This window comes from Vulpes vulpes, chromosome 8, assembly GCF_048418805.1.
Source record: "Vulpes vulpes isolate BD-2025 chromosome 8, VulVul3, whole genome shotgun sequence".
In the NCBI taxonomy this organism is placed as follows: domain Eukaryota; kingdom Metazoa; phylum Chordata; class Mammalia; order Carnivora; family Canidae; genus Vulpes; species Vulpes vulpes.
Window position 1 is genome coordinate 89257518 of NC_132787.1, and position 24497 is coordinate 89282014.

Below are 24497 nucleotides of genomic sequence, written 5' to 3' on the forward strand. Positions count from 1 at the left end.
ATAAGTAACACAGTAGGAGTCCAAAGTTGTATAACTGACCAAGAAGGCAATTTGGCAAAATGTATCAACAATTATTTTTCAAGGGCATACCCCTTGATCTAATAATTCCGTTTCCTAACATATATTTTAAGGAAATGAGGATACATGAAAGATTTAGTTGCAGTGATGAAGCCTTATTTATAAGCATGAAAAATTGGAAACAACATAAATGTCCAAAATAGGGGACTGCTGTGTAGATTGTGGAAGACTCATAAGATGTAGCTGTTAAAATGATGCTGGAAAATGTAATTATTGTCATGGGATATATTACATTGAGAAAAGCAGGTTATAAAAAGTATCCACATCTAGTAACATGCCTGTTTAATAAAACATACACAGATATATATGTTTAGAAAAAATATGGAAGGAAACATGCACCAAGTTGTTAACAGTAATTATCTCTGGGTATAAGGTTGAAGGATGGTCTTAATATTCCTTCTGTTTATCTGTGTTTTCTGATTTTTTCCTCTAATGACCATGTATTAATTTCAGGACAAAAAATAAACTTTCATTTTGTCTCTTAAGAGGCAACATGCTGCACTCGAGGATACTTGGACTATGGCTCGGCACTTTAGATTTTAGCTCTAAGTAGCTGCGTGGACTTGGGCAGGTCCCATGACTTCTGGGGACTTCAGTTTCCTCATCTGTAAATTATGGGATTGTGTTCAGGATCTTGTAGTCATTCCCAGAAAGTTGTGACTATTCCAGAAATTCTGGGATCCTCTCAGTAGAGAGAACAGGTCTTGTACTCGTCACTGTTCCTGGAGAACCTGGAATCACCTAGCTTTAACCTCTGAACTTTGTGATGAATGCACGGCTGGCTCATACAGCATCTGCTCTTGGTTCCAGAGGTCTAGGCTCAGGGCCTGCATACAGCTGGCTGGGCAGCAAGGCTTGCCTTCATTTAGTACTTGCCCATAAGGAGGGCACAGATGATCAGAGGATGCTTATTACAAACTTATACGATTTACCCAGTAAAGAGTGTCTGAACTGCTAGGAGAGCAGGTAACAAGGCCGCAGCCTGGAAGTTACAGGACTTCCACCTAAGAACTAAAACAAGTGTGGTAATAACAGCAATCATCACCCCAATGAGAGTGACAACCACAGGCTTTCACTGAGCAATGCTTTTGTACCAGGCACATCTGACAGCCCATTTTATCCTAAGTCTGTACGGCAGGCTTTTTTATTGCATCCGTTTCATAAATGGGGAAACTGAGGCCTGGCGAAGTTAAGAGTCTTATCCAACATCACAGTTAATAGGCCAAGAATTCAGGATTCACACTCAAACTGTCTCCCCCTGGAACCTCAGCTCTCGCCTATCTCCCTAAGTGAGAAGTCACGTTTATCTGCTGACTTCGGCAGCCTGACACTGGGAACATTAGGGGTAGTTCTGAGTTCTAATGGGCTCCAGAGAATCGCCATGGGAAGGACATCTTTGGAGAGCCAGGCCACACTGGCTCCTGGTTCAGGGTACAGTGGCAGCAGGGCCACGGCAGCAGTGGATCGGGCTTGATCGCCTCGCAGCAGCCACGGGCAGCCCCACGCCCTGTGAGATGGGTCCTCACCTGGTTCTCCTTCATGCCCCTCACCAGTTCTTCTGCCTGCACCTGCAAGTCTCTGCGAAGAGGGAGGGAGCAGAGAGAGAAATCAGTTGGACGGAACTTTGTTGAGGGCTGGAAGCTTGCCCCTGGCCCTAGTACAGGTGCCAGTCTCAGAGCCTGGGGCCACAGTGTACCACCCCTGGCTCCTGCAGGGCAGACACTGGCCTATTTTTAAAATTAGGCCCATCAGACAGATTGAAATCCGTGCACGAGACGCATTTTGACTTTGATTTAATTCAGACATTTATTTCTAAGCCTCTTTAACTCTGCCAACACTCGCCACCCCGCGATCTGCCCAGATGCCGAAGACAGGCAGGAGTACATGACCCCAGAGAAAGCCAGAAGTGGGACTTACTCAACACCAGTGTGGGGTGCCACTCTCTTCCCAGGTGTGCACACAGGCGTCAGAACAGAGGGGTTGAAATATCTGATGATGTCTGAAAGGACTAGAGAGAGAGCGGCTTTGAGGCTGTGGCCCTGCTAGCTGGAGGAGACCTGTAAAGGCCGATCCCCGTGGGGTGAGGTGCCAGGGAGGCCACCGCTTTTGCAGAGCACGCCCTTCACGACCACCATCAGCTGTGAAGTCAGCCTCGGAGGGAGTGGGGCCCTGCGAGCAAATGGAGCTAAAACCTAGCATCTATCAAGGGCTAGGCCAAGCCGGCGCCTTATGCGTGAGTGCCTTGTGTGAAAGGGAAACTGAGGCTGGGAGAAGCTAAGCAAACCACTCAAGGTCTCATGGTAAGTTGAAGTTGCTGGGGCTTGAACCAGAGCTTTCAAACACCAAGCTTTTCACTGTCGTGCGCCATCAACTCGTTAGGGAAAGTGTGCTGGGACGGGGCCCCGGGGAGGCTGTCTCCCAGCCCCCCTTTCTCCTCCTGAGAGTGACAGCAGGGCGGGAAAGCTCCAGGGAACACACGTCCCAGAGCTGACAGCCAGAGGACCGCTAAAAATAGTGCTGTCAGGAGCAGTTAAGTTGCATCTTGCTCCCAAGAGAGGAGAGGGCAGAGCAGGGAGTGTCATGGGAAGGAGAGGCCTCCCCGCACCCCTTTCCAGTGGCCCCCATCCAGAAGCGCCTGGGGCTTTGGGGGAGCAGAAGGCAGCCGGCCCTGTGCAGCAGCAGACATGGTGGTTTTGGCAAAGCCAGTCAGGACGTCAGGAGACCAGTCTCTCAGCTTTGCCAGCCTGGGCGGCCACCTAAGCCATATGGGACTCGGGCTTTGTCCTCAACCCAAACTAATGAGCTTCCTTCCTAAGTCCTGACAACCTGAAGGAGGAGCCCCTTCACACAGGTGGTGAGAAAACAAGAAGTTCAGAGGCCAGGGGCAGACGACAGGGACAGTGTGTGCACACGCACGTGAATGTGCGCACAAGTAGGTGCCTGGAGAGAATCTGTGAGAGCAAATGACACATATCTCAGGAAAGTCATGAGAGCAAAGGGCTAAACAGGATTCCTGGTGCTAGGTCTTTGGAGGAGAATTGCTTTCCAAAGTAGAAGTGTTTGTACGGTATTACTCCTCTGGGATCAGAGGTGACCGTGGAGCTTTCCGCCTAAGTGTTCCTGGCATTTTGTTTTAGGTCCTGCCGAGTGCCTCGTCTGTCCTTGTTGCCTCTCTCTTAGTTTCCAGTGGGGCCACAACAAAAGGCAGAGGCAGTGGGGCCAGACCACCTGGGTTCAATAGGACTGTGCCATGGACTCCTCCTATATCCTTGGGAAAGTCTGTGCACCTCCCCGAGACTCAGTTTTTCCATCTGTAAAATGGCCATGGTGGGAGAGGATGTGGCTAGATCTGAAGAAGGACAGACGGGCTGAGCCAGATGAAGTGTGGGCCCACCCCAGTATACCACTGCACTGGCCTGGATATCGCTGGAGCCCCTTCTCCTGGGCAGACCAGGGGCTCCTCTTGCCGGCTCAGCTGCCCAGCTGAGCTCCCGGTCCGGCTCTCCACTCCTTCCCACTTTCCCTGAGCATTAGGTGGGCTGGAGGCACCAGCAGCTACAGGGGAGTCCTGCCTTTGTGGACATGCAGGTGCAAAATCTGCCCTCACCATCCTGCCTTCGGCGGCAGCTCTGGCCAGGGGACTCCTGGTCACTCCTCGCTGAATGAGGGGCAGTCAGGACTCGTTACCATGTGGACGAGGGGCCCAACAGTGGGGACAAGTTGACAAGTCAGGCAAAGCAGCAGTGGTATTTGTGCTTCAGAGTCTAAACTACATCCCATCTTCCCAACCCCCCCAACCTCCCCACTACATTTCTTTTTTCCTACCATTGATAGGTAAATAGGGCCAAACCGAGGCAGAGCTGTGACAGTCACTAAGTCATTAAAGGCCTCTTTTGGGACGCTTTGAGCTTCTGCAAGAGGAACCTCTTGCCACTTTGGCCACCAATATCCCCTTCACCTGTCAATCAGATCCTGGAGGGCTAGATACCTGGCCTCAGCCTTCCCTGCTGGATGGTGAGGGCTGAGAGGAGGGACAGTGTCTTATTCATCCCTGTCCTTTGCAGAGAACCTAATAATTCCTGGGCCCTTGGAGAAATTCGAGGGCGGGATTGACAAGGCACTATCTACCTCACTTGTCATTGTGCTCACTGGAGTGTCAGCTCCAGAGGCTTTTTGCTCTAATTATGAAGTGAAAGGTGATTTCCCTGTTCTTGACTCGTGAGTACCAGGCATAGGTGACTAACATCCCACTAGGCTAATTCAGCTGGCATTAGGGGCTTGGGGGTTTCTGAAAGACTTAATAAAGTCGTGAGGGACCTCTGATGGTAAATGAAAACAACCAGGCCACAGATTGCATATTCATAAGCCCATGTACGTGTAAAAAGGCCAACATGTTAACAATGCTCATCTCTGGGTGGTGGGATTACAGTTAATTTTTATTTTCTTCTTTTCATTTTCCTGAACCCAACTGACATATTTATTTTATAAGTAAGGGACTTATCTTGAAATGAAATAGACTGGAAATGAGACCTGGGTCTTCTCGGTGCAGGGACAGGGGTGGGAGAATGGTGGATGGTTTCCCTAGAGGAAGTGCTAGAAGTCTAGCCCTGTGGTCCTGGGGAGAAGGAGTCTCAGGACGCTGACACCCCTGATGTCTCCCCCAGGCCCCTTAATCTAATGTCTCCTGGTTTCTCTTTGCTCAGAGATTCTCCAACACATTTCTCACACATCTTGGCACCACCCTGCCCCTCCCCACACCCTGCCCACCTTTTAGGGTATGTGACGTTTTTTACTCAGACTCTTTCTCTGTCCTTTCAAAATGCCTCCCTACTTCTCCTCAGGCTCCATGATGAGGTGGGCAATAGGGTACAGTCTCTTCACTAAGCAAAATGCTGCTGTGTTGAGAGGGATCGGGACAATCTGGAATCTGGCCCTGAAGACACAGGACTCACCTGTCACCACCTCCATGCACACCTGCTGTGGCCTTGGGTCAGTCCTGCAAGTAAAAGCAAACATGCAAGCATCAGACTGCATTCAGCAACCTTCTCCCTCAACTAGTGGGGTCTAGTTCGTAACAAGCTGTGGCTCAGCATTGCTCCAGTTCTGGATTTACCCTTCCCGGAGTTAGAGACACACTGCAGATGGCTATAAAGCCATCAAAGTGGAGTGAACAGCTTTAGTGGAGTTTTCTCTAGTCTGGCCCAGTGCTGGAAGGGGATGCAGCCCCTGGTGTGGGATGAGACAGATCCAGGTCCCCCAGAGCAGAGCCAGGAGACAGGTGGTAGGAAGCAAGAGCTCTGTGTTTGGTCCTTCCCATTTTTCCTTCCCAGTCACCCAGAGGACCCAGGGGGCTTTGTGGGCACAGGCGCGTTGGACTGGGAGGCAGGAGGCTAGATTCTAGTCCCTGTTCTGCCACCTGTTCCCAAGGATGCCTGGAGCAAACCATCTCCTCCCCAGCCCTTGGGTTTCCCCATCAACAAGGCCAAGAAATGAGAACAGATCCTATGTGAGGCCCTTCTCAGCTCTACGGCTCTGCGCTTCCATGACAGTTACCAATTTTGCTTCTCCAGGTTGATGATCCCGGAGTCTGGAGGCTGGAAGAGATAAGAAGCATGAACCACCCAGCCAGAGAAGGCAGCAGAGCCTGTCCTTGTGAGACACCAGTCGCCTGTCAGACCCTCCCTCCTACCCATAAAAGGGAAACCATGGATCCAGAGAAAGCCTAAATCTGCTGACAAATATCAAGTTTCCTCCACAACATGTTGGCCAGAACTTAGAGTGACCGGAGGTGTGTTTTCTTCAGAACAGAAGACAGGCACAGGAGAGCTTAGAGTTAAATGCAGCTACGTAGACGGTTAACCTCTACATACATGTACAATGGATTGTTTTATTGCATGACCATCCTAATCTGAAATTTTATTTATTGCCTAGTTCCCCTGACTCAAACTTAAGTGCCACGAGGGCAGGAATTTTGTCTTGTTTGTCCTGGACTATATTCCTTGGACCTAGAACAGTGCCTGATACATCACAAGTACTCAATAAATATTTGTTTGCTAAATATATTTTGAACCAACAAAGTAAGCTTCTGGTTTCCTCTTGATAAAATGCTGGACAGCACAGGACACCATCTGCTAAAGAGGGTCCCTGGCTGTAGGACTGAGGGGAGACAGACCCTGCTAACCCACCTGGGGATTATGTCCTCTACAGGGTCCTAGGGAACTTCGGAATCATGCCCAGTATATAGAAAGTATTCAGCATGTATTAGCTATTGCCAGTATTTTCACAGGTTCTGACGTAAATTTTCTTTCTTGAAATTCCTAGAAGACAGTATCTCCAGGTGCGATGGTGACAGGTGACAATTGTACCCACACTGCCTACACCCATGTCTGCTGCCGCTTCTGTTTAAAGAGCCTGTCTGGCCTTAATGACCCAGCTCAAATGACAACCAGCCTATAAAACTGGGTCACAACTCTGGAGCCTTCTTGGGAGGGCAGGCTGACCACAACCTTCCTCTAAGTGGGATGTCGTATTTTACTCAATAAGCAGTTTGAAAGGCAAAATTTCCAGGGAAAGGCAGAAAGTTGAACAAAAATCGCACTACAGTGCTAGTCAGGAATCATAAGCCGAGATGCCAGGCAGGTGAGGTCAGGAGGGAGGACGGCTCCTGGGCTGAGGCAAAGTGGGACGGCCTGTGCCCAAGCAAAGGGGATCTGACTGATAGCAGAGCTCCTGCCCAGAACAAGCCTGTTGGGGCTGATGAGAGGAAGAAAAGGGTAGACCAAGAGGAACAAGGTGGGGAGATGGGGGAAGGGCTCAGTGAGAAGTCACAGAAAAGGAAGGCTGGGACAAACCCAGCAGACTCCTACGTCTCCATCTTGCCCGCGGCAGCCATACTCTTCCTTGGATGAGCATGCTACGGTACTAGAGATGCAAACCTAATTAAGACACAAACTCTATCTTCGAGAAAGTTGACAGAGTGGATTGTAACCTCCTTGGCAGGGAAAATGTCTAGAGCTCTTAGTTGAGCAAACAAAGCAAAACAAAAAACAAGTCACAGATAGTATATTGCAGTTTAATCTTATTTCTCTCTCTCTCATCCTATATATTGGGGTGTGTGTGTGTGTGTGTACTGAGGCAGATTAGGTGATCAAACGAGATCTTCAATTTGTTATTTTACATGTGTGTGTATGTTTCTTTCTTATACTGAACATAGATCACATATGTTAGTTTGCAAATAATTTTACAAGCATTTGCAAGTCTGATCTTTAAAGTTCTGTGAGGAAAACGTTGTCCAGAGCAATTAAACAAACATGTGCTACAGGCATAAGTAGGTAAGATTGTACCTCGGTTACAGAAAGCTCCAGGACCTTGGGACGGGCATACATACACACATACATAAGCACCAGCATTATGAATTCTTTTTTTTCCCCTAAGTTCATCAATTTCCATGACTTTCCCCCTGCCTGATACTTTCTATAAACCAGGCTAAGTTCACAGCTGTGGTCTTTGGGCACATAGGAAGGCAGCCTCCTAGGAACCGTGCTCTCAGGTCTCACCCTGGAGACTGAGATGCCGGTTGTGTGATGCTAACAATCTGGGATAGGGAGGCCATCGTGGAGTGGGGCTGTGTTCGAGGCCAGGCCAGCTCACAGGAGGAGACAGGGGAGCTGAGGGACAGGCAGAAGCCCTGGGGTCTGTGTCATTCATGAGCAAGAGAGCTCCTGTTGAGCTGTGACCAAAGAAGGGAAGTCACCAACTGTAGATGGCTACAACTATAGAAACCTGATGTGGTGGGCATCTCAGGGAATTCCCTACCCAGATGGCAGAGTGCTCCAGTCCTCCAGCTGGTGTCACCTACATTTTGGGCACATGGGGACACATGGGCTCAACAAACTCCATGTGTTGTGACATGAAGTCTCTTTTCTCCTTTACTTCCCCTTCCACATCTCTCCTGCCTGTAGACCTCCACCTTCACCCTCATCAACACAGACTTACAGTCATGCTTAGCACCCATAGGGCAGATGAGGGTGGGAAGCCCTGCTGCCAGGTTCCACTGGGCCACTGGTCTGTTTTCTAATGGCAAGTCTGGTTCTTTCTGGAGGGCTGGCACTGTGCTTGGGGAGGGGGATAGGGCTTGCAGGGAGGGGGCAGGTGGGACCCAGGAGAAGGGGCGTGGGGTTGGACAGAGAAGACAGCCTGCAGCAGGGATGGAGAGGGCCACTGGGAAGAAGCCTGAGTAAGTGGAGGAGGGAGGAAGACCCTGGAGAGGATTGGCGGGGTGGAGGGATGTTCTAGGTGCAGGGGTGAAGTGGGGCTCTGAGGAGGAGCAGAGAACACTCGACTGATCAGTGTTGTGGTCAACGGGAGTGCTGGCACTGGGGCAGCAGGGCTGTGGGCCCGTCCTGAAAGAGGCCAGGCGGGGCTGTGAGAAGCCAGCACTGACTTGGGAATCACATTGGCATTCCCCTCTGCTCTCCAACCCCCTTCTCGCCAGACCCTCTCTTTCTGCTTATCCCTTTCTCCTCTTTTTTTTTTTTTTTTAAAGATTTTATTTACTTATTCATGAGAGACAGAGAGAGAGAGGCAGAGACATAGGCAGAGGGAGAAGCAGCCTTCCTGTGGGGAGCCCAATGTGGGACTGGATCCCAGGGCCCCAGGATCAGACATTTAACCACTGAACCACCCAGGCGTCCCCTCTCTCCTCATTCTTTCCACCTCTCTCGTTGCTTTCTTTCTCCTTTACCCGATCATATAAAATACACCACTTAAAATTTATTAGCAAAGATTTATTTACCAAGCAGGTAAGGATATTTTTTCTTTATCTCATAAATGAAGCTTAAGAAATGATTTTTAAAATTCTGTGTGCAATAAATAAATAAATAAATAAATAAATAAAATAAAATAAAATAAAATAAAATAAAATAAAATAAAATTCTGTGTGCTCTTTGACTTAATTTATCAGTTGGTTTAATGTATTAATGAGAAACCCTGAAAGTTTCCTCATCCTAATGTAAAGGGAGGCATTCATTTGATTAAAAAAAAAGGACACAGACTCTAGATTTTAGAATGCCCCCAACTCAGAATATTTTTCTCTCTCAAAATGAAACACCCTGCCTGGCAACCAGGAGTTCATTCTAAGGCTCCCAGTCCCAAAAACTGACTCCCACCTTCATCTCCTTGAAATACTTACTGTGTCCACATTGCCCATGGCTGCCACAAATTTAATATCAGAAGGTCTCACAGAGTGGACTGCAAAAACAAAAAAACATTTATGAAGGTCAGATCTACATGAGCCAAAGATGCCAAATGGGAGGGCCAGACCCACATCCCCCAGCCTGAGGACAGATGCTGAAGGTTTGTCAGCCAGGGCAATGGAAAGCTGAAGACCAGGAGGCCACTGGGAGCCATAGGAACCTGCTGGAAAGAGGCTCACTCTTCTGCAAGCCACAGGTGTCCCATGGAAGGTCTCTCATGGCCCTTCTTTCCCTCCTGCCTGGCCTTCCTTCTTCCTCTGGTTTCCCTCCATCCCTTGGCTCTGCATTTCTGGGCCTCCATTAATGAGGTTAGTAAGTTAAAACAAAAACCACCTGGGTACAAAAGGGAGCATGTTAACTGAAGAGTGCCAGAGAACACCACTGAAAGTCTGTGAACACATATAAACATCAGATGCAAGCTATATGCAAATTGGTCCTCCAGGAAGCCTCCGTGACCCACCCAGGCCACCAGCAGTTTTAGAATTAAGTCTCCCTAGAAACCACTGACCTCCTGATCATGTTACAGGGCCATTAAAAGTAAACCGCCTAAAGAAACCATTTCCTAAGAGGTATACTGATTTCTTTTTCTAGCTACACTCCTTATATAACGGAGGAGTAAGAGTAGCACGCTTAACTGGAAACTCTGATAAGTTAGTGCAACGCAAACATAAGCAAAGCCATTAAATGCGGTCTGTGATGCAGCCATTTCATAGGATAGAGCCAGAGAAGACAGCCAGCTCAAGAGCAACATTCATACTATCCAGGTGTTAGACAAATCCAGCCCATTAGAGAAAATGTCTATGGCATCCACTGCAGCTTAAATCCAGGAGGGCAGGTGAATGACCAAGCCCCAACCCACAGCTCCCATGGCAGCATCTGCATCCCTGGAGGTGAGCTCTGGGAGATTGCCCTCACCTGTGGAGCCGTGTTGGTTTGCTCGCTGGTGTCCCTCTACAGAAACGGCTGAGGGGAGAGGGGGAAGAGTGAAGGGTGGGGGCTGGCAAAGAGGCCGGAATAGCCAAAAGATGCAAGAGGAGTAGAGTCGGAACTTCTGCTGGCCACACCAGAGAGAAGATGCCAGCCTTCCAAGCTCATGGCTCAGGGCCACGTACCTGACTTTGGAGGCACACTAGATTCTGACTTCTTCGGGTTGCATGGAAATAGAAAGTTCTTCAGGCTCTGTAACTGAAACCAAATAGTAAAAACATCAACTGCCTTGTAGAGAAATATTGCAGGTCCTGAAAGCTCGGTGTACTTTGACCACGTACTTGTTCTCTCTGGGCTCAAAATCCAGAAGCAATCATGATTGCCCATAGTCATGTTCATCTAACTCCATACTCTATTCACCTAGTAAAAGGGGACGGGTGTCTATTGACAATGACCTTAGCAAGTGGCAGGTAAGGATGCCTCAGAGCAGTTGGGGTGAGGTGGGGGGCAGGGAGAACACAAAAAAGGATAAAAATCAATTCTTGAGATGATGGAAAAGATCTGGACACAGAGAGTGGTGATGGTTGCCCAGCAATGTTATGGTCTTAATGCCATTGAATTGTACACCCAGAAATGGTAAAAAATGGTAAAAAATGGTAAATTTTATGTTATGTATATTTTGTCACAATAAAAGAATAATTAAGAGACCCAGGATATAATAGACTAAAAAAGTTAAAAAATCTATTCTTTGCTATCATATTTTTTTATATTATCTACTTTCCCTCTTTTGATTATCTACACAAAAGCAGGTATAGGAGGCATTATGCTTATATGCTGCTGGAAACAGTGAACTGGAAAATGGTAACTCTTGAGCTCCCATCAGATTAGGCTGCTGAGAGCAGAGGAGGGACTGGGTGACCAGTACTCAGGTCCTCAAGACCATTCGGGCCTCCTCAGATATTCATGCAAGTCCAGAGCAGCCTCTGTTTCTGTGAATCTCACAGAAAGCCTTAGGAAGGGAGATCATGTTTTCTCCCCAGAATCAAGAGAAGGAGGAGAAATATTCCAACAGAGGAAAATATGCAGTAAATAAAGTACTTGACCACATTTCACCGTCACAAGACACAAGTTAATTTCTCTTGAATTACTAATTTCTGTAAGAGATAAAGAATTTATTCTCAACTCTTATCTTATGGATGTTCTGGGAAGACCTCACCCAGATGCCTTCAGATAATTCATAGCATCTGCTTCAAAGTTCATAGAGATAACAAGCCCATTTATAACTCTCTGGACATTTCTCGGAACCACCAGCTCAGTCTGCGGAGTGATGAACCTCAAATTCCAGGAGATATAGTTGTGCCACCTCTGCTGTGCCAGGCAGCCCGACTATCCCTGGGGGTGGGGAGGGAAGGTTAGCAATTCATCCAGCCCACCCCCTCCAGGCTTCAGGGCAGGTCCTGCCAATTTGTATCAAGAATTGGAATTACCCACTAGAAAGGAACCACACTCCCCTCACTTCTTTCACCAGGACAAAGCCCTCACCTCTGGCAATAGCTGCTCTTCCAATGCGTTCTCTCTAGGAGAGGTACGAGCATGGGTAGGTCCTAAAAGAAAGCAAATATGGTTCAGATTATGTAGTTGAAATTAACACCCACCCAGATTTACAGTTTCCTGTCCTTCCTCCCAGCCCTACCTATATGCCCAGGTCAATAATGTCCCTTGTGTTAGGAAAGTCCAGATTCATTCGTCCCAACTATCACTTCCATTGTCCAGGACACATGCTTCCATTAATGCAGCCTATGGAGACAGAATGCCCAGCTTGAAAAGCAAAAGTGTTATCTGGGAGAGGTCAGTAATAACCCTGTATCACCTTATTATCTAGCACATTATCATAGATCATTTTATTGGTTCCTTAACAAAAGGCAGAACTTTTGAGGAAGGTAATGTTGGACATACCTGCTGTTGTTTGGGGGACTCTGGGACAAAACAGGGAAGGCAAAGGATGGTGTGGAAATTGCCTGAAGTGTTACATGAATTTAAGAGCTAACGGTGGGATTCCCAGTGGCCATGGCTGTACATCTATGGCTGAACAGGAGCTGTCCTGAGGGGTCGTGCTGAGTGTGAAGTGGAAGGGAAGAAAAGGCAGGTAGAGAGAAACTACAAAGACACTATCCTCATCCCAGCTTACTTTGGGCCAGTCTTTTAAGATATTTACATTGTCTTTACCCTTTAAAAATATAATTTACATATAATAAAAGACTCATCTTAAGTGTATAAGCCAATAAGTTTTCATAAAATAGGGCAGCCTGGGTGGTTCAGTGGTTTAGCGTCTGCCTTTGGCCCAGGGAGTGATCCTGGAGACCCGGGATCGAGTCCCACATCAGGCTCCCTGCATGGAGCCTGCTTCTCCCTCTACCTGTGTCTCTGCCTCTCTCTGTGTATCTCTCATGAATAAATAAAATCTTTAAAAAAAAGTTTTCATAAAACATTTTAAATACACAAATAACAGTGTAGTACAATGAACAGCACTCTAAGTAAAGGAACAAAAATTCACCCACCGTGCCGCTACCCCAATAACCAAAAGTGATTTGTTCACACGCCTGGGTATATCATCAGGCTCCAGAACAGGCACACTTTCCACTTCGTTGTAATCCATGTGGATGCAATCTTACTCCTGCCAGCTCCCTTTAATATTGTATTGTGAGCATTTTTCATGTTGCTATGTCATCTTCATGTTTACTTTATCAGTTTCAGGAGATATTTTATGATGCTGATATGTAATCAGACATCCTTGATGTCCTTGATGTCATCTGACTGCTCCCTGCCCAGTTCTCTGCCCAGGGTGCACGCTCCTTGTCAGGGTTTACCATGAGAGAAATCCTGAACTGCATGAGATAGTGCCAAAGAGGCCCCTGTCTTGGGGGAGAGGGCTTGATTTTTTTTTTCTACCTCCACCCTCTTCTGCAGCTTTCCTTTTTGACCCTGAAAAGAATTTATCTAAAGTTTCACAAGCAGCAAGAGTGTATTTCACTTCCTGCCCTCTGTAAGATTAGGCACTGATTTCCTTGTTGGAGCTTGTAGCAGGAATGATGGCTAGGACTTGCCCCCAGACCTCAGTAGCAAGTTTTACATTCCCAGAAGAAAGCTTTCTGGGCAGAAAGAGCCATATGATGGGAAGGCACAGAGCTGCAGATAAGCATGGTATGCTAGAAAAGGCTGGAGCAGGTTTGTAACTGGAGGGAAGGGGAATGGAGAGCAGATAGAGGAGGGTAGAGGAGGACAGCTGGGCTGTGGAGCTGTCTATGAGCAACAGGGAGCCACTCTGATATTCAGAAAGATGAGTGTTAATTTGTTAATGCATATTTTAAGATGATCATCACTCTGGGAATAGTGGGGTTGATGGATTAGCAGGGCAGAGATGTGAGACTATTTTGATAATATTTTTTAAGCCAGGATAAAAATGTGTATGGCAGCTAACACTTACACGCAGCTTCTATAGGCCAGGCATTCTAAGCCCTTACATGAAATAATTCATTTAATCCCTACAACTCTATGAGATAAATGCTATTATCTCCACTTCGTAGATAAAACAGGTTTGGCAAGGTTAAATGACATTTTTAAAGATGACATAGTTAGCAATGGTGATAGCAGGATTTGAAAATGGGCAGCCTGACTCTGCAGGCTGTGTTCATAGCCAACAAGCTAGGTATAAGTCATAGCCAAAGATACAAATCAGCAGTTGGCAAACATTTTCTGTAAAGGATCAAATAGTCAATATTTTAGGTTTTACAGGCCATACTATCTGTCACTACTCAGAGACAGCTCTGGAGTAGTGCAAAAATAGTCACACACAATATGTAAACAAATTAACTTTATGGAGAATGAAGTTTGAATTTCATATCATTTTCATGTGTCATAAGATACTCTTCTAATTCTCCCAACCATTTAAATTTTTAAAAAACCTTTGTAGATATCAATGAACTGATTTTTTAAAGTTTATATGAAAAGGCAAAATAGCCAACAGAATATCAAAGAAGAAAAAGTCAGACAAATGACATGATCCAACTTCAAGACCAACCATAAAGCTACAACGCACTATTGGCAAAAGAATAGACAAATAAATCCATGGGACAGAATAGAGAGCCCAGAAATAGACACATGTAAATAAAGTCAACTGATCTTTGACAAAGAAGCAAAGGCAGTACGATGGAGAAAAGACAGTGTCTTCAACAAACGGTGCTGGAATAAGTGACCATTCACATGAAAAAAAATCTAAAAATCTAAAATCCATTCTTGGCTCACAGGTCATACAAAAACGGTCATAAGGCTGGATCTGGCCCATCAGCCATTATTTGCCAACCAATCCCTGATCTGTACTGCCTCTGTGAAAAGATCATCAAGGTTAAACAGAAAAATGGCGTCTTGAGATAGACATCCTTCAAATAGAAGTTTGCTTTGAATCATTTTTATTCCCACTTAGATTAAGGTGATCTGCCCCCTACCTGTCTGCCTTCATGAAGGAAGAGAGAGCACCATCTACAACATGACATTATATTTCTAATGCTTGGCTTTAAATTTTAAAAAATTACCTGGAAACAATACCAAATAAACAGAAACCAAGAGAGATTAAAAAACAACAACAACAACAACAGACAATAGATAGTGAAAAGTGGTAGACTAATAAATATGTAACATCCACAACTCTATTAGCTTGGTGCTTTGTTTCTAGTTAGGGTGAGAGGTGAGCCAATCAGATATTTAATGGGGCAATCCAGGAAATGAGAAAGGTCAAAATATGCTCTTCACTTACTCCTGGTTAGCTAGAAATGTACATATGTTCTAGAAGGACCTGAAAGAACCCTAAGTGAAGAGAAATTTGAGAATTGATTGAATCTTTGTGTTCCTTCCCCAACCTACACACAGACCAATAAATAGAGCCTTACAAACCCAAGGTGTTTGAGCATGACCTGTCCATGTCACTGACTGATCACTCAACTGTACAGATCCAGGGCTGGCTCCTAGGATGCCAGGTTAAAGAGATAAAAATAAGAAATTAAGACCTGATCAAAGACGTCAGTGGCTACACACCATGAAGGAGGTCTATTCCAAAGTTTAAGTCTTGGCAAGTTATTAAAAAACCAACAAACCTCAGAAAACTCCAACTAATCCAGAATTGCAACATTTTATTGAACATTTGCAACCGAAAAGTAATAGACACGCTATCAAACTGAAAAGTGAGTCTTGTACTCAGGGATGGGAGGGGGGAGAAAGCAGTCATTGGAAAGCAGTTCTGAGTGGGCCCAGATGTTGGATTTTTGCAAAGTTTTCAAAGCAGCTATTATATGTTCAAGGAATTAAAGAAAAAAAAATAAAGATTAAAGACTCAACACACAGAAGTTATTAAAACAAATGAAATCCAGAGCTGAAAAATACAATACCGAAAGATTTAGTCGATTGGCTCAGCCAGACTTGAAATGGTAGGAAAAAAGAATTTGTAAGCTTCAAGATAGATGGAAAGATCAATAGAAGTTACATTTCTGAAAAATACAGAAGAAAAAAAGATTGAAGAAAAATAAACAGAGCCTCAGAGATCTGTAGCTACTGCCAAACACAAAAACATAAAGGTAAGGAGTCCCAGAAGAAGCAGAGAAAGAGGCAGAAAGGGATTTGAAGAGATTACAGCTGAAAACTTCCCACATTTGAAGAAAAATATTGAGCCACACATCAAAGAAACTGGAAAAAAAGAAAAAGCTTCAGGTAGGAAAAACACAAAGACAATTTTACCTAGATACTTTAACTGTAATAATGGATGTGTCTAGGTGTAATTCTAAAGCCAAGGAAACCATTTCAAGAATAGCAGAAGAAAATCACGCACAGGAGACCAACATTATGATTAACAGCAATTTATCAGAAGCAATGGAGGCCAGAGGACGACAGAATGACACATTCCAAATGTTACGAGGAAAATGACCTCGGATAGAAGCATGACGATGTAAGAAGGAATGAAGTACAGAGAGAGTGAATATGTAGATAAATCCAAAATAATATTGACTGTATAAAACAGAAGCCAGCAAACTATGACCCATAGGTCAAATCTGCCCACAGCCTATTTTTGTATGGCTCTCTAGAGAAGAATGGTTTTTGTTTTTAAAGGTTAAAGAAAAAGAAAAGAAAAAGAAGAATATGTGATACAGACCATGTATGAGCCACAAAACCTAAAATATTTGCCATTTGGTCACTTAAAGAAAAAAATCTGCCACCCCCAATACAAACTATAAGAATAATGTAGTGTGGACTATAAAACATATGTAACATCTTGCCGTGTGGGCAGATTCAGATGGAGTAAATGGAGTTGCATGAATCAGGTTTTTCCTTTATCTGGGAAATGATGAAAGTACTCATTTAATTAAATTTTAATAAGTCAAGGATGCATGTTGTGATTGTAAATGCCACAAGAACAACAAAAACACATATAATCAGCAAGTTCATGTTGGGCAGGGTAGGGTGGTGGAAGTGAAACCGTAAAAATATGTAGTCCAAAGGAGGCAAGAAAGAAGGAGAAAAGATCACAAAACACATAGGACACATCGAAACATAAATAGTTAGATAGTCTATTTAAACACACTTGGGAAGACCAGAGAAGAAAAGCTGAAGGGAGGTGTATAAGACCTTCCTTTAGCATCTAAAGAGGGGCTAGCTTTATTCCATGTGACCCCCAAACCAGGAGTGGATCAGGGGAGATGGGTTGTCTCTTGGAGAATCACCAGAGCTACTGGAACAAGAATGGGCCCCTTGGGGCACTGGTCCAAGCAGAGGTGAGGGATCAGGGCAAGCAGATGACACACATACCAGGCGGATGTTAGGAGCTCGGTCACCCCCTGGTCTGGTCAGTCTGTCCATGCCTCTATTTCCTCACCTAAAGATGAGGTTTGATAACACTGGCCTTGTGGAACTGCTTGAAGGATTAAATGCATGGAAGCGTAAAACACAGTATCTGACACTGGTAAAACTACAGTAAGCAGAAGCTGTGATTATTATAATTTCAGTATCAGAGAGATAGTCTGAAAAACGGTCTATACTAACTTCAATATTCTGGGATTTCCTCATATAACTACAGAGTTCAGGGTTGGTTTTTTTATTTTTTAAGATTTTATTTATTTATTCATGAGACACACACACACACACACAGAGGCAGAGACACAGGCAGAGGGAGAAGCAGGCTCCATGCCAGGAGCCCGACGTGGGACTCAATCCCGGGACTCCAGGATCAGACCCTGGGCTGAAGGTGGCACTAAACTGCTGAGTCACCCAGGCTGTCCAGAGTTCAGGTTTTTAACTTGGTGATCTGAACTGTTCATGGTTACTGCCAGGGGCCATGGTGCCCGAACTCTAAATATTAAATGTTCAGACCAGAAGACTCAGCTGGAAACTCAGGACCCCTGGGTGCTATCCCCACTGACCCTGGGGTGACTTGACCCTCTGCTTCCCACCAGCAAATGGGGAGAAAAATTCTTGCCTATTCCCATAACACCCCAAGATATTGTGGAAGAAATTATCAAAGCACTTGTGGCATGATTGAACCCCATGGATTTTTCTCGTTTGGAAGGTTGTTTTAGCCTCAAGCTCATGGATCTATAAAGGGCTTTGAGCTCCCTGAATAACTCTCATCTCAAAAGGTCAGTAAGGGAAAAAAACATGTATTTTTCCACCCTGATGGGAATGAAAGAGAAAGACATCTGTGCACATGAGAAGAAACAGGTTCAGCTGTGATCAGTCAGCCACGTAGGAAGAGCCGTGACCAGTGGGGTCCTGGAACTAACAAAGAGCCATTAGAGCAGCAGGCCCCACTAGATAAAGTCACACACAAGTCTCCTGAGGGAAGCACCTTCTGAAGCAGAGGTTCTCAATCCATCACCTGCTGCCTAGCCCCTACCTCCCAAGACACACACTCAGGTTTGATATGCCTGGGGTGGGGCCTGGGTATACTGGGCACCAGCAGTGTTTAAGGTCCTTTGAGCGACGTGCCTTTGAAGTTGAGAGCCCCAATTCTTTGGGGAAACCCAAAGTGTGTTAGCCCAACAGCTGGCCAAGGGTTAAGTAGGGTGATTTCAAAAGCAAAATTGAAACAGCTCATGCTCTCTTAATTTATAGATTTCCTTCAGGTTTTTCCACTTATACTGTGTCTGGGGCACAATTTTCCACCCCCATCCCTGCCTTGAGGAAAGACAGCCATCTTGTGACCTTGATCAAGAATTAATCTCTCTGAACTTGGACTTCCTCACCTATAAAATGTGGATACGACTGGTTTCCTGGCCTTCTTCTTGAGCTTGTTTTAAGGATCAAAGAACAGAAACTCCTGTGTGAGTAGGAGAGGGCTGAACTCATGCTACGGGTGACTTGTCTCCCTGGATGAAAGGAAGGCGCTTGCCCTGGGCAGTTGGGGAGCACTTTCATGGCCAACACATGGGGAATTAAGGTCACTCTTTAGTGTATATTAAATTCTCAGGCTCTTTGAAAAGTGTAACATCCTCACAGCAACCCTAGAGCATAAATCGTGGCAGGGTTTATAACCCTGTCAACCTTTTTACAGGCTCAGAGAAGCTAGGTGACTGTACCAGCTCACATGGACCACACCAGCAAGGGCAGGGGCTTGGCCCCAGGCCCGCACTGCTATCCGCAGAGCAGGCAGTGGTCCTCGTGACTGGGCCAAAGTCAGCCAGGATTTGTCCCCTGTACTGTTTGGACTGTAAGCAGATCTTCTGGGCTTTATCGGTCACCGCATGCAGCACTTCATTCCCATTCACACCCAAGGGCCTGCGGAATGCTGCTGTCACCTGTGAGCAAGCGCCACACATGACTACATGGGGGTGCTGGGTCAAAAATCAGGAGTCATGCTTGGTTGCTGCTCCAACCCCAGAATTCCCCAGGCTCTAAGGGTCACGGGATATCCTTGTCCTTCCCTCACTGTGCTGCTTTGGTGGTCACATGCCATAATCGGTGGAAGGTGACATTGAGAACCAGAGAATCTTTCTTCAGTAGCTAGACTAACCTCTGGATACTTACCTTAGAATGGTTGAGGTGGGCAGGTCTCTGATATCATCACATTGAATGTCTCAGGAAACTAAGACCCAGAAAGCAAAGATCACTCAGCAAGTTCCTACTACAGCCAAGGCATGGCATTCAATTTTCCTTCACCTGGTCTGATATGCTTTCCTCAGGACGGAAGCCTTTTTGAAAGAAGGTTCTTAAAAAGGCTTATTGTGTTCTGCAGCCCGAGTTCTCAGTAGATGGAAATTTATTCTTTCGTTATGTCTATGAGACCAGTTTTGTGAGCTGCCCTCACTCATCAGTCAAACTCAATTTATCATGTGGATACCAAAGAATGATAGAGAATTAACACTGTCATAACCTCTGGGCAGACACATCCCTCTTGTCTGATGACTGTACAAAACACATTAGAGATGATTTGGGAAGTCCCAAACCAACATTCTCTAAACACTCCCTGTTATGAGCTGGTGACCACAGGGAGACACCACCACCCAGGACAGATTCCATCCCAGGGAGAGGCCAGGGGCCCCTCCCTGTCTCCACTTCCTGATGCCCACTGAGACCCAACATCATACACCCTGTGCCCCAGGAGAGGGGAGAAGGCTCAAGGGAGCAGTTCTATGAGGAGAGCCTATTCACAGTGGACTCGAGGTTTTGCCCCTGGCTCACTACAGGACTTCAGAGGAAGAATGCTTTGCTTGTAGGTTGTGTTTTCCTCAGCTTCCTCATGGGAGCAATTGAGGTGGACCCAGAGCCAGGAAGAAGCACCTGAAGAAGAGGGCCCCATGGTGAAGGTGAACAAGTGATACCTCAGTGGCTGTGGGCCAGAGCCCTGACTCCTCCCTCTCTCATACTGCTCTCCTCCATGGTCACTCCCAGCCCCAGCCAGAGCTTTCAGGGGAAACAGAGACCCTCAGAGGTAGATGTGGGGATATAGCAGCAATTCGTGGGCTCCAATAGGAGGGGAATCTCGAGGAGCCATGTGGGGCCTCAGCGGTCCCTGCCCCTGCCCTGCCCCCCATCAGGAAGGTCTTCTCCCAGAGACAACTGGGAGGTTCTGCTATGAAAAAGAGAGTGGCCCTGAGAACCACTGTCCTCATGGAGACGCAAGAACACAGGAAAGATGGCTGCCTGAGGCAGGAGAAAGGCACTTGGCCTTCCCAGAGCCAAGCAAACTCCCTGCTGGGCCTCTTTCTTGGAGCCAGTCACACGAATTCTTCAGTACGCTGCCTCTTTCCATGCATGACCTTTTATGTCTGAAGCTGGCAGACTCATCTTGCCCAAAATACCACTTGCATCAGGCCACTCCCCTGCTGAAGAACCTTTAATAGCTCCCCACTTCCCAGGATAGCAAATCCAAATTCTAGGCTTGCTGGGCGACCTTGGGCAGGTCACTTAACCTGCCCTGCCCAAGGGTTCAGTTTTTGTTAATATTAAAAAAGGGAGAGGGGGTGGGGGAGAGGGGGGAGGGGAAGAGGGGGAGAGGGGGAGGGGGGAGGGCGAGAGGGGGAGAGAGAGAGAGAGAGAGAGAGAGAGAGAGAGAGAGATTGGAAACAATCCTCTTAGAAGTCTGTTTAAGCCAAAAGACACTAGGATAATCTCTATCATTCTGGTCTTAGAATTTCAAGATCCTTCCCCCACACCAACCCTGCGTGATGAGCCCTGACTTTGCCTCTGAGGATGCTGCTCCCCCACTTGCATGCCTGGGTTTATCTTGATCCCACACAGCCCTTGGAGCTGCACCCCCCACCCCCACCACCACATGAAACTTCTCCAGCCCACATTCACCTCTCCATTTTCCAAAGCCTGTTGCTTTTATTACAGCTGCTTCATCTATTTTGGTACTTAATTCTTCTCCAGTGATTTTATGCAAATCCGTGCTCTCTCTCCAGAGGGTTCCTTCCTTTGGTTTATTATCTACCAGCCAGACTCAGCTCAACTCTGGTACTTAGAGGGTGCTCAGACAGTTAACTGACAGTAGCAAAAATGCAACCTGATGAAAAGGATGATTGACAATAAAGTCCTTAAAATCTATAAGGTACAGATGACATCCCAGGAAAGGAGGACTCCTGAGGCCTCCCCTCGCTCCATGCCGAGAAAACCCCTTACCTGGGCATGCTGCTCAGAGCAGGAATTTGGAGGCAAGTGAGTGGGTTGGAGTGGGGGTAGGGGTGGAGACTGAGGCATCTGATGTAAAAGAGAATCTGACAAGGGAGTTCCAAGGATGGCTCAGCCACCAACTAGATAAGGGACTCTAGCAAGTTCCTGCCCCTCTCTCATCAATAACTGGAAGAATCTGGGCTACCAGAAGTTCTCCAGTGTTGCTTTCTACCCTTATTTAGAAAGAGTATTTCTAGAAGCCTGAAAGTCCTCCAGGAAGGACTCTAGGCCCCTGGAAAACAAATGTCAACTAGCTTTACTTGTTCTTTTTCTCTTTCTTTCTTTCTTTTTTTTTTTTTTTAAGATTTTATTTATTTATTAGAGAAAGAGAGGGAAAGAGAGAGAGTGAGCAGGATGGAGGGAGTGCAGAGGAAGAGGGAGAAGTAGACTCCCCACTGAGCAGGGAGCCTGATGTGCGGCTCAAATCCAGGATCCTAAGATCATGACCTGAGCCCAAGGCAGATGCTTAACTGACGGAGCCACCCAGGTGCCCCTTTACTTGTTCTAATAAGGGAAGAGGTATTCCTTTCCTCACATGATGTGTCTACCCAGCTCCCACCTTTGGCTTAACAGTGACAGGCCTGGAGTGGGTACATACCAAGGGAAGGACAGTCTCCTGGGGAACCACTGACCAGTTTAGGAAAATGAAATTCTAGCAAAATATTATACTTTACTAAATACAGTGATCTCTTGCCAAAACTGTAGTTTTGAGATAATGCTTTCAGTTTTATACACCCAAACTTTCAGAAAAGGAACCTATTCCTATGTGTATTGTTTGTTGAGCCCATTTCCAAGCTTCAATGAAAGCCGGATTATGACCTGTAATTCAGGGTGGTGGGGAAAAGCGCTGGCTTGGGATTCAGTCTCAGGACTGAATTCTGGCTCCTGTACTTATAGCTAGATGACTTTGAGGGAAGTTATTTAATTTCTGAGTCTCAGTTGTCTTATCTGTAAAATGAGGATAAGAGTGTATCTTTCTTAGAGGGAAGCTGTTGTATATGTACAGTGGTTAGTGTGGGGCTTGGTTGGCTCTTCTAGAGAACCTCACCCTGTGACTTTCATTTGAAGGGATCCTCAAATGTCATTGTCCCCAGTGCCCAATGGAATGACATTTACATAGTTTCAGAAGACAGGCATATTCATCCTAGGTCCCAAAGAGTCTCACAGATAGTGTTTTGGAGGAGTCTAAGCAGCACACAATAAAAAAAGAAGTAAATGGAGAAAGAAACAAAGCATCCGCGAGCAAGAAGTAGCAGGAAAAAAAATAGAGCTGAAACAGATCCAAGACTTTGGATACTGAAATTATCAGACCAAAATTATAAAACTACTATGTTTTTAAAAAAGAAAAGAAAATTTGATATTTATGGGAACACAAAATTACTTTAAAAACTAACATGGTAAATTTGGTACAGAACTAAATGTAAATTAAATTTGAAAAATAAAACCAATTTTCAAAATCTTCAAGGATCAGGTTTAACAGCAACAGAGAGAATGAATAAATTAGGGCATGTGTCACAATAAATTACTTAGAATGCAGTACAGAAAGACAGAAAAGATGGTACAGTTGGAAGAGAGGCTAAGAGACGTGGTATATAAAGAAAACCAAACAAACATTTAACTGGCACTACAGAAGGAAAAGACAGAAATAATGGAGTAGAAGCAGTATTTCAAGAGCTACTGGCTGAGAATTTTAAAAATTTCTAAAAGATATCAAGCCACAGATTCAAGATATACTCTAAATGCCATGGAAGATCAATTCACAGAAATTAATGAAATAGGAAACAAACATACAATTTCAACTGTGGTATGTTTTTCCAAAGATGGCTCTGACATTTTCTCCCAGCCTATATACCCCTTTGCAATGTGACTTTTGCTACTCCTCCACCCAAGCAGTGAAGTCTATTTCCTTCCTCTTATATCCAGGCTGGCCCTGAAACCTGCACTGACCAATAGAAGTGACAGAAATGACTTTTGAGCATTAAGAGGCCCTGTGGCTTCTATTTTTGCTCATCTGGAGCCCTGAGTCACCAGGTACAGAAGCCCAGGCTCCCCTTACAGGAAGGTCACATAGAGGAGCTCGAAAGACACACCAGGAACAAGTCCCCAGAACACGTCATTATAGATCCTCCATGTCAGGCCCACACATGTAGAACAGGGAGAAAATGTCTCAGCTGAGGTCTTCCCAAACTGAAGATCCACTGAATTTTGAGCAAATAAAATGGTTGCCATTTGTCAAAACTTTCCAAAGCATATTAACAAGAAACAAAAGATATGAATTCTATAGCCATTAAAAAAATTGAATCAGTAGTCAAAAATCTAGCAAAAAAAAAGAATATTCCAGGCCCAGATGGCTTTATTTGTGAGTTCTACTAAGAAAACTATGTATATTTACCCTTTGGCCCAAAAATCTCAGTCTGGGAACTTATCCTAAGCTATACCTCCAACAACATGAAAAAGACATATGCACATGATTATTCATGACAACACTACTTATAATAGTAAAATATTGGAAATAACCTAATGCCCACTTAGGAGACTCATTGAATATATGGTAATAGTGGAATATTCTACAGTTGGAAAAAAATGAAAAAGGTTTGAATGGATGCAACATAATTTCAGGATATATTAAGTGAAGAAAATTTAGATACAAAAATTATAGATTATTTTGTCTTACTTCTTGCACAAATGATAAAGTATGCTTGCAAAAAGAAACACAGAAAGAATATGAAAATAATGAAATTGGTTACTTAAAAGAATAGGTGGAAATGGGATGCAAGGAAAGGTGAGAGAATGGGATGGGACTTCTCTGAGTATATTTTTTCACCTTAATATAGTTCAAAAGTCAGAACTATGTTTTATATATTCAAAAAATAAAGTAAAATCAAAATGGGAGAAATTCTATAACAATATAAAAAGAAACAAACCATATGTCAAATAGATGATACAACCATACAAAGAAAACAAAAGAAAAGAATTAATTCAAGTGATTTTGAAGAAACTATTTTGATCATACACCCTGAGTGGGATATA

General features: G+C 45.2%; 1 protein-coding gene across 6 annotated transcripts in view; it reads right to left on the reverse strand.

Moving 5' to 3' along the window:
* PLB1 (phospholipase B1) overlaps nucleotides 1-24497 on the reverse strand; it is a 137140-nt gene that overhangs the window by 88242 nt on the left and 24401 nt on the right. Inside the window, exons 1-9 of one of the 6 annotated variants that reach the window (XM_072767414.1) lie at nucleotides 12818-12923; nucleotides 11953-12056; nucleotides 11802-11863; nucleotides 10445-10517; nucleotides 9269-9327; nucleotides 5632-5672; nucleotides 5031-5074; nucleotides 1996-2086; nucleotides 1605-1656 (exon numbers count right to left, since the gene is read on the reverse strand). In XM_072767414.1, coding sequence (XP_072623515.1) covers nucleotides 1605-1656; nucleotides 1996-2086; nucleotides 5031-5074; nucleotides 5632-5672; nucleotides 9269-9286 — 246 coding nt within the window. In that variant the 5' untranslated portion in view covers nucleotides 9287-9327; nucleotides 10445-10517; nucleotides 11802-11863; nucleotides 11953-12056; nucleotides 12818-12923. Of the gene's footprint in view, nucleotides 1-1604; nucleotides 1657-1995; nucleotides 2087-5030; nucleotides 5075-5631; nucleotides 5673-9268; nucleotides 10296-10444; nucleotides 10518-11801; nucleotides 11864-11952; nucleotides 12057-12817; nucleotides 13130-24497 lie in introns of those variants that run through there. The other 5 variants (XM_072767418.1, XM_072767413.1, XM_072767417.1 and 2 more) reach the window with 5 other exon arrangements.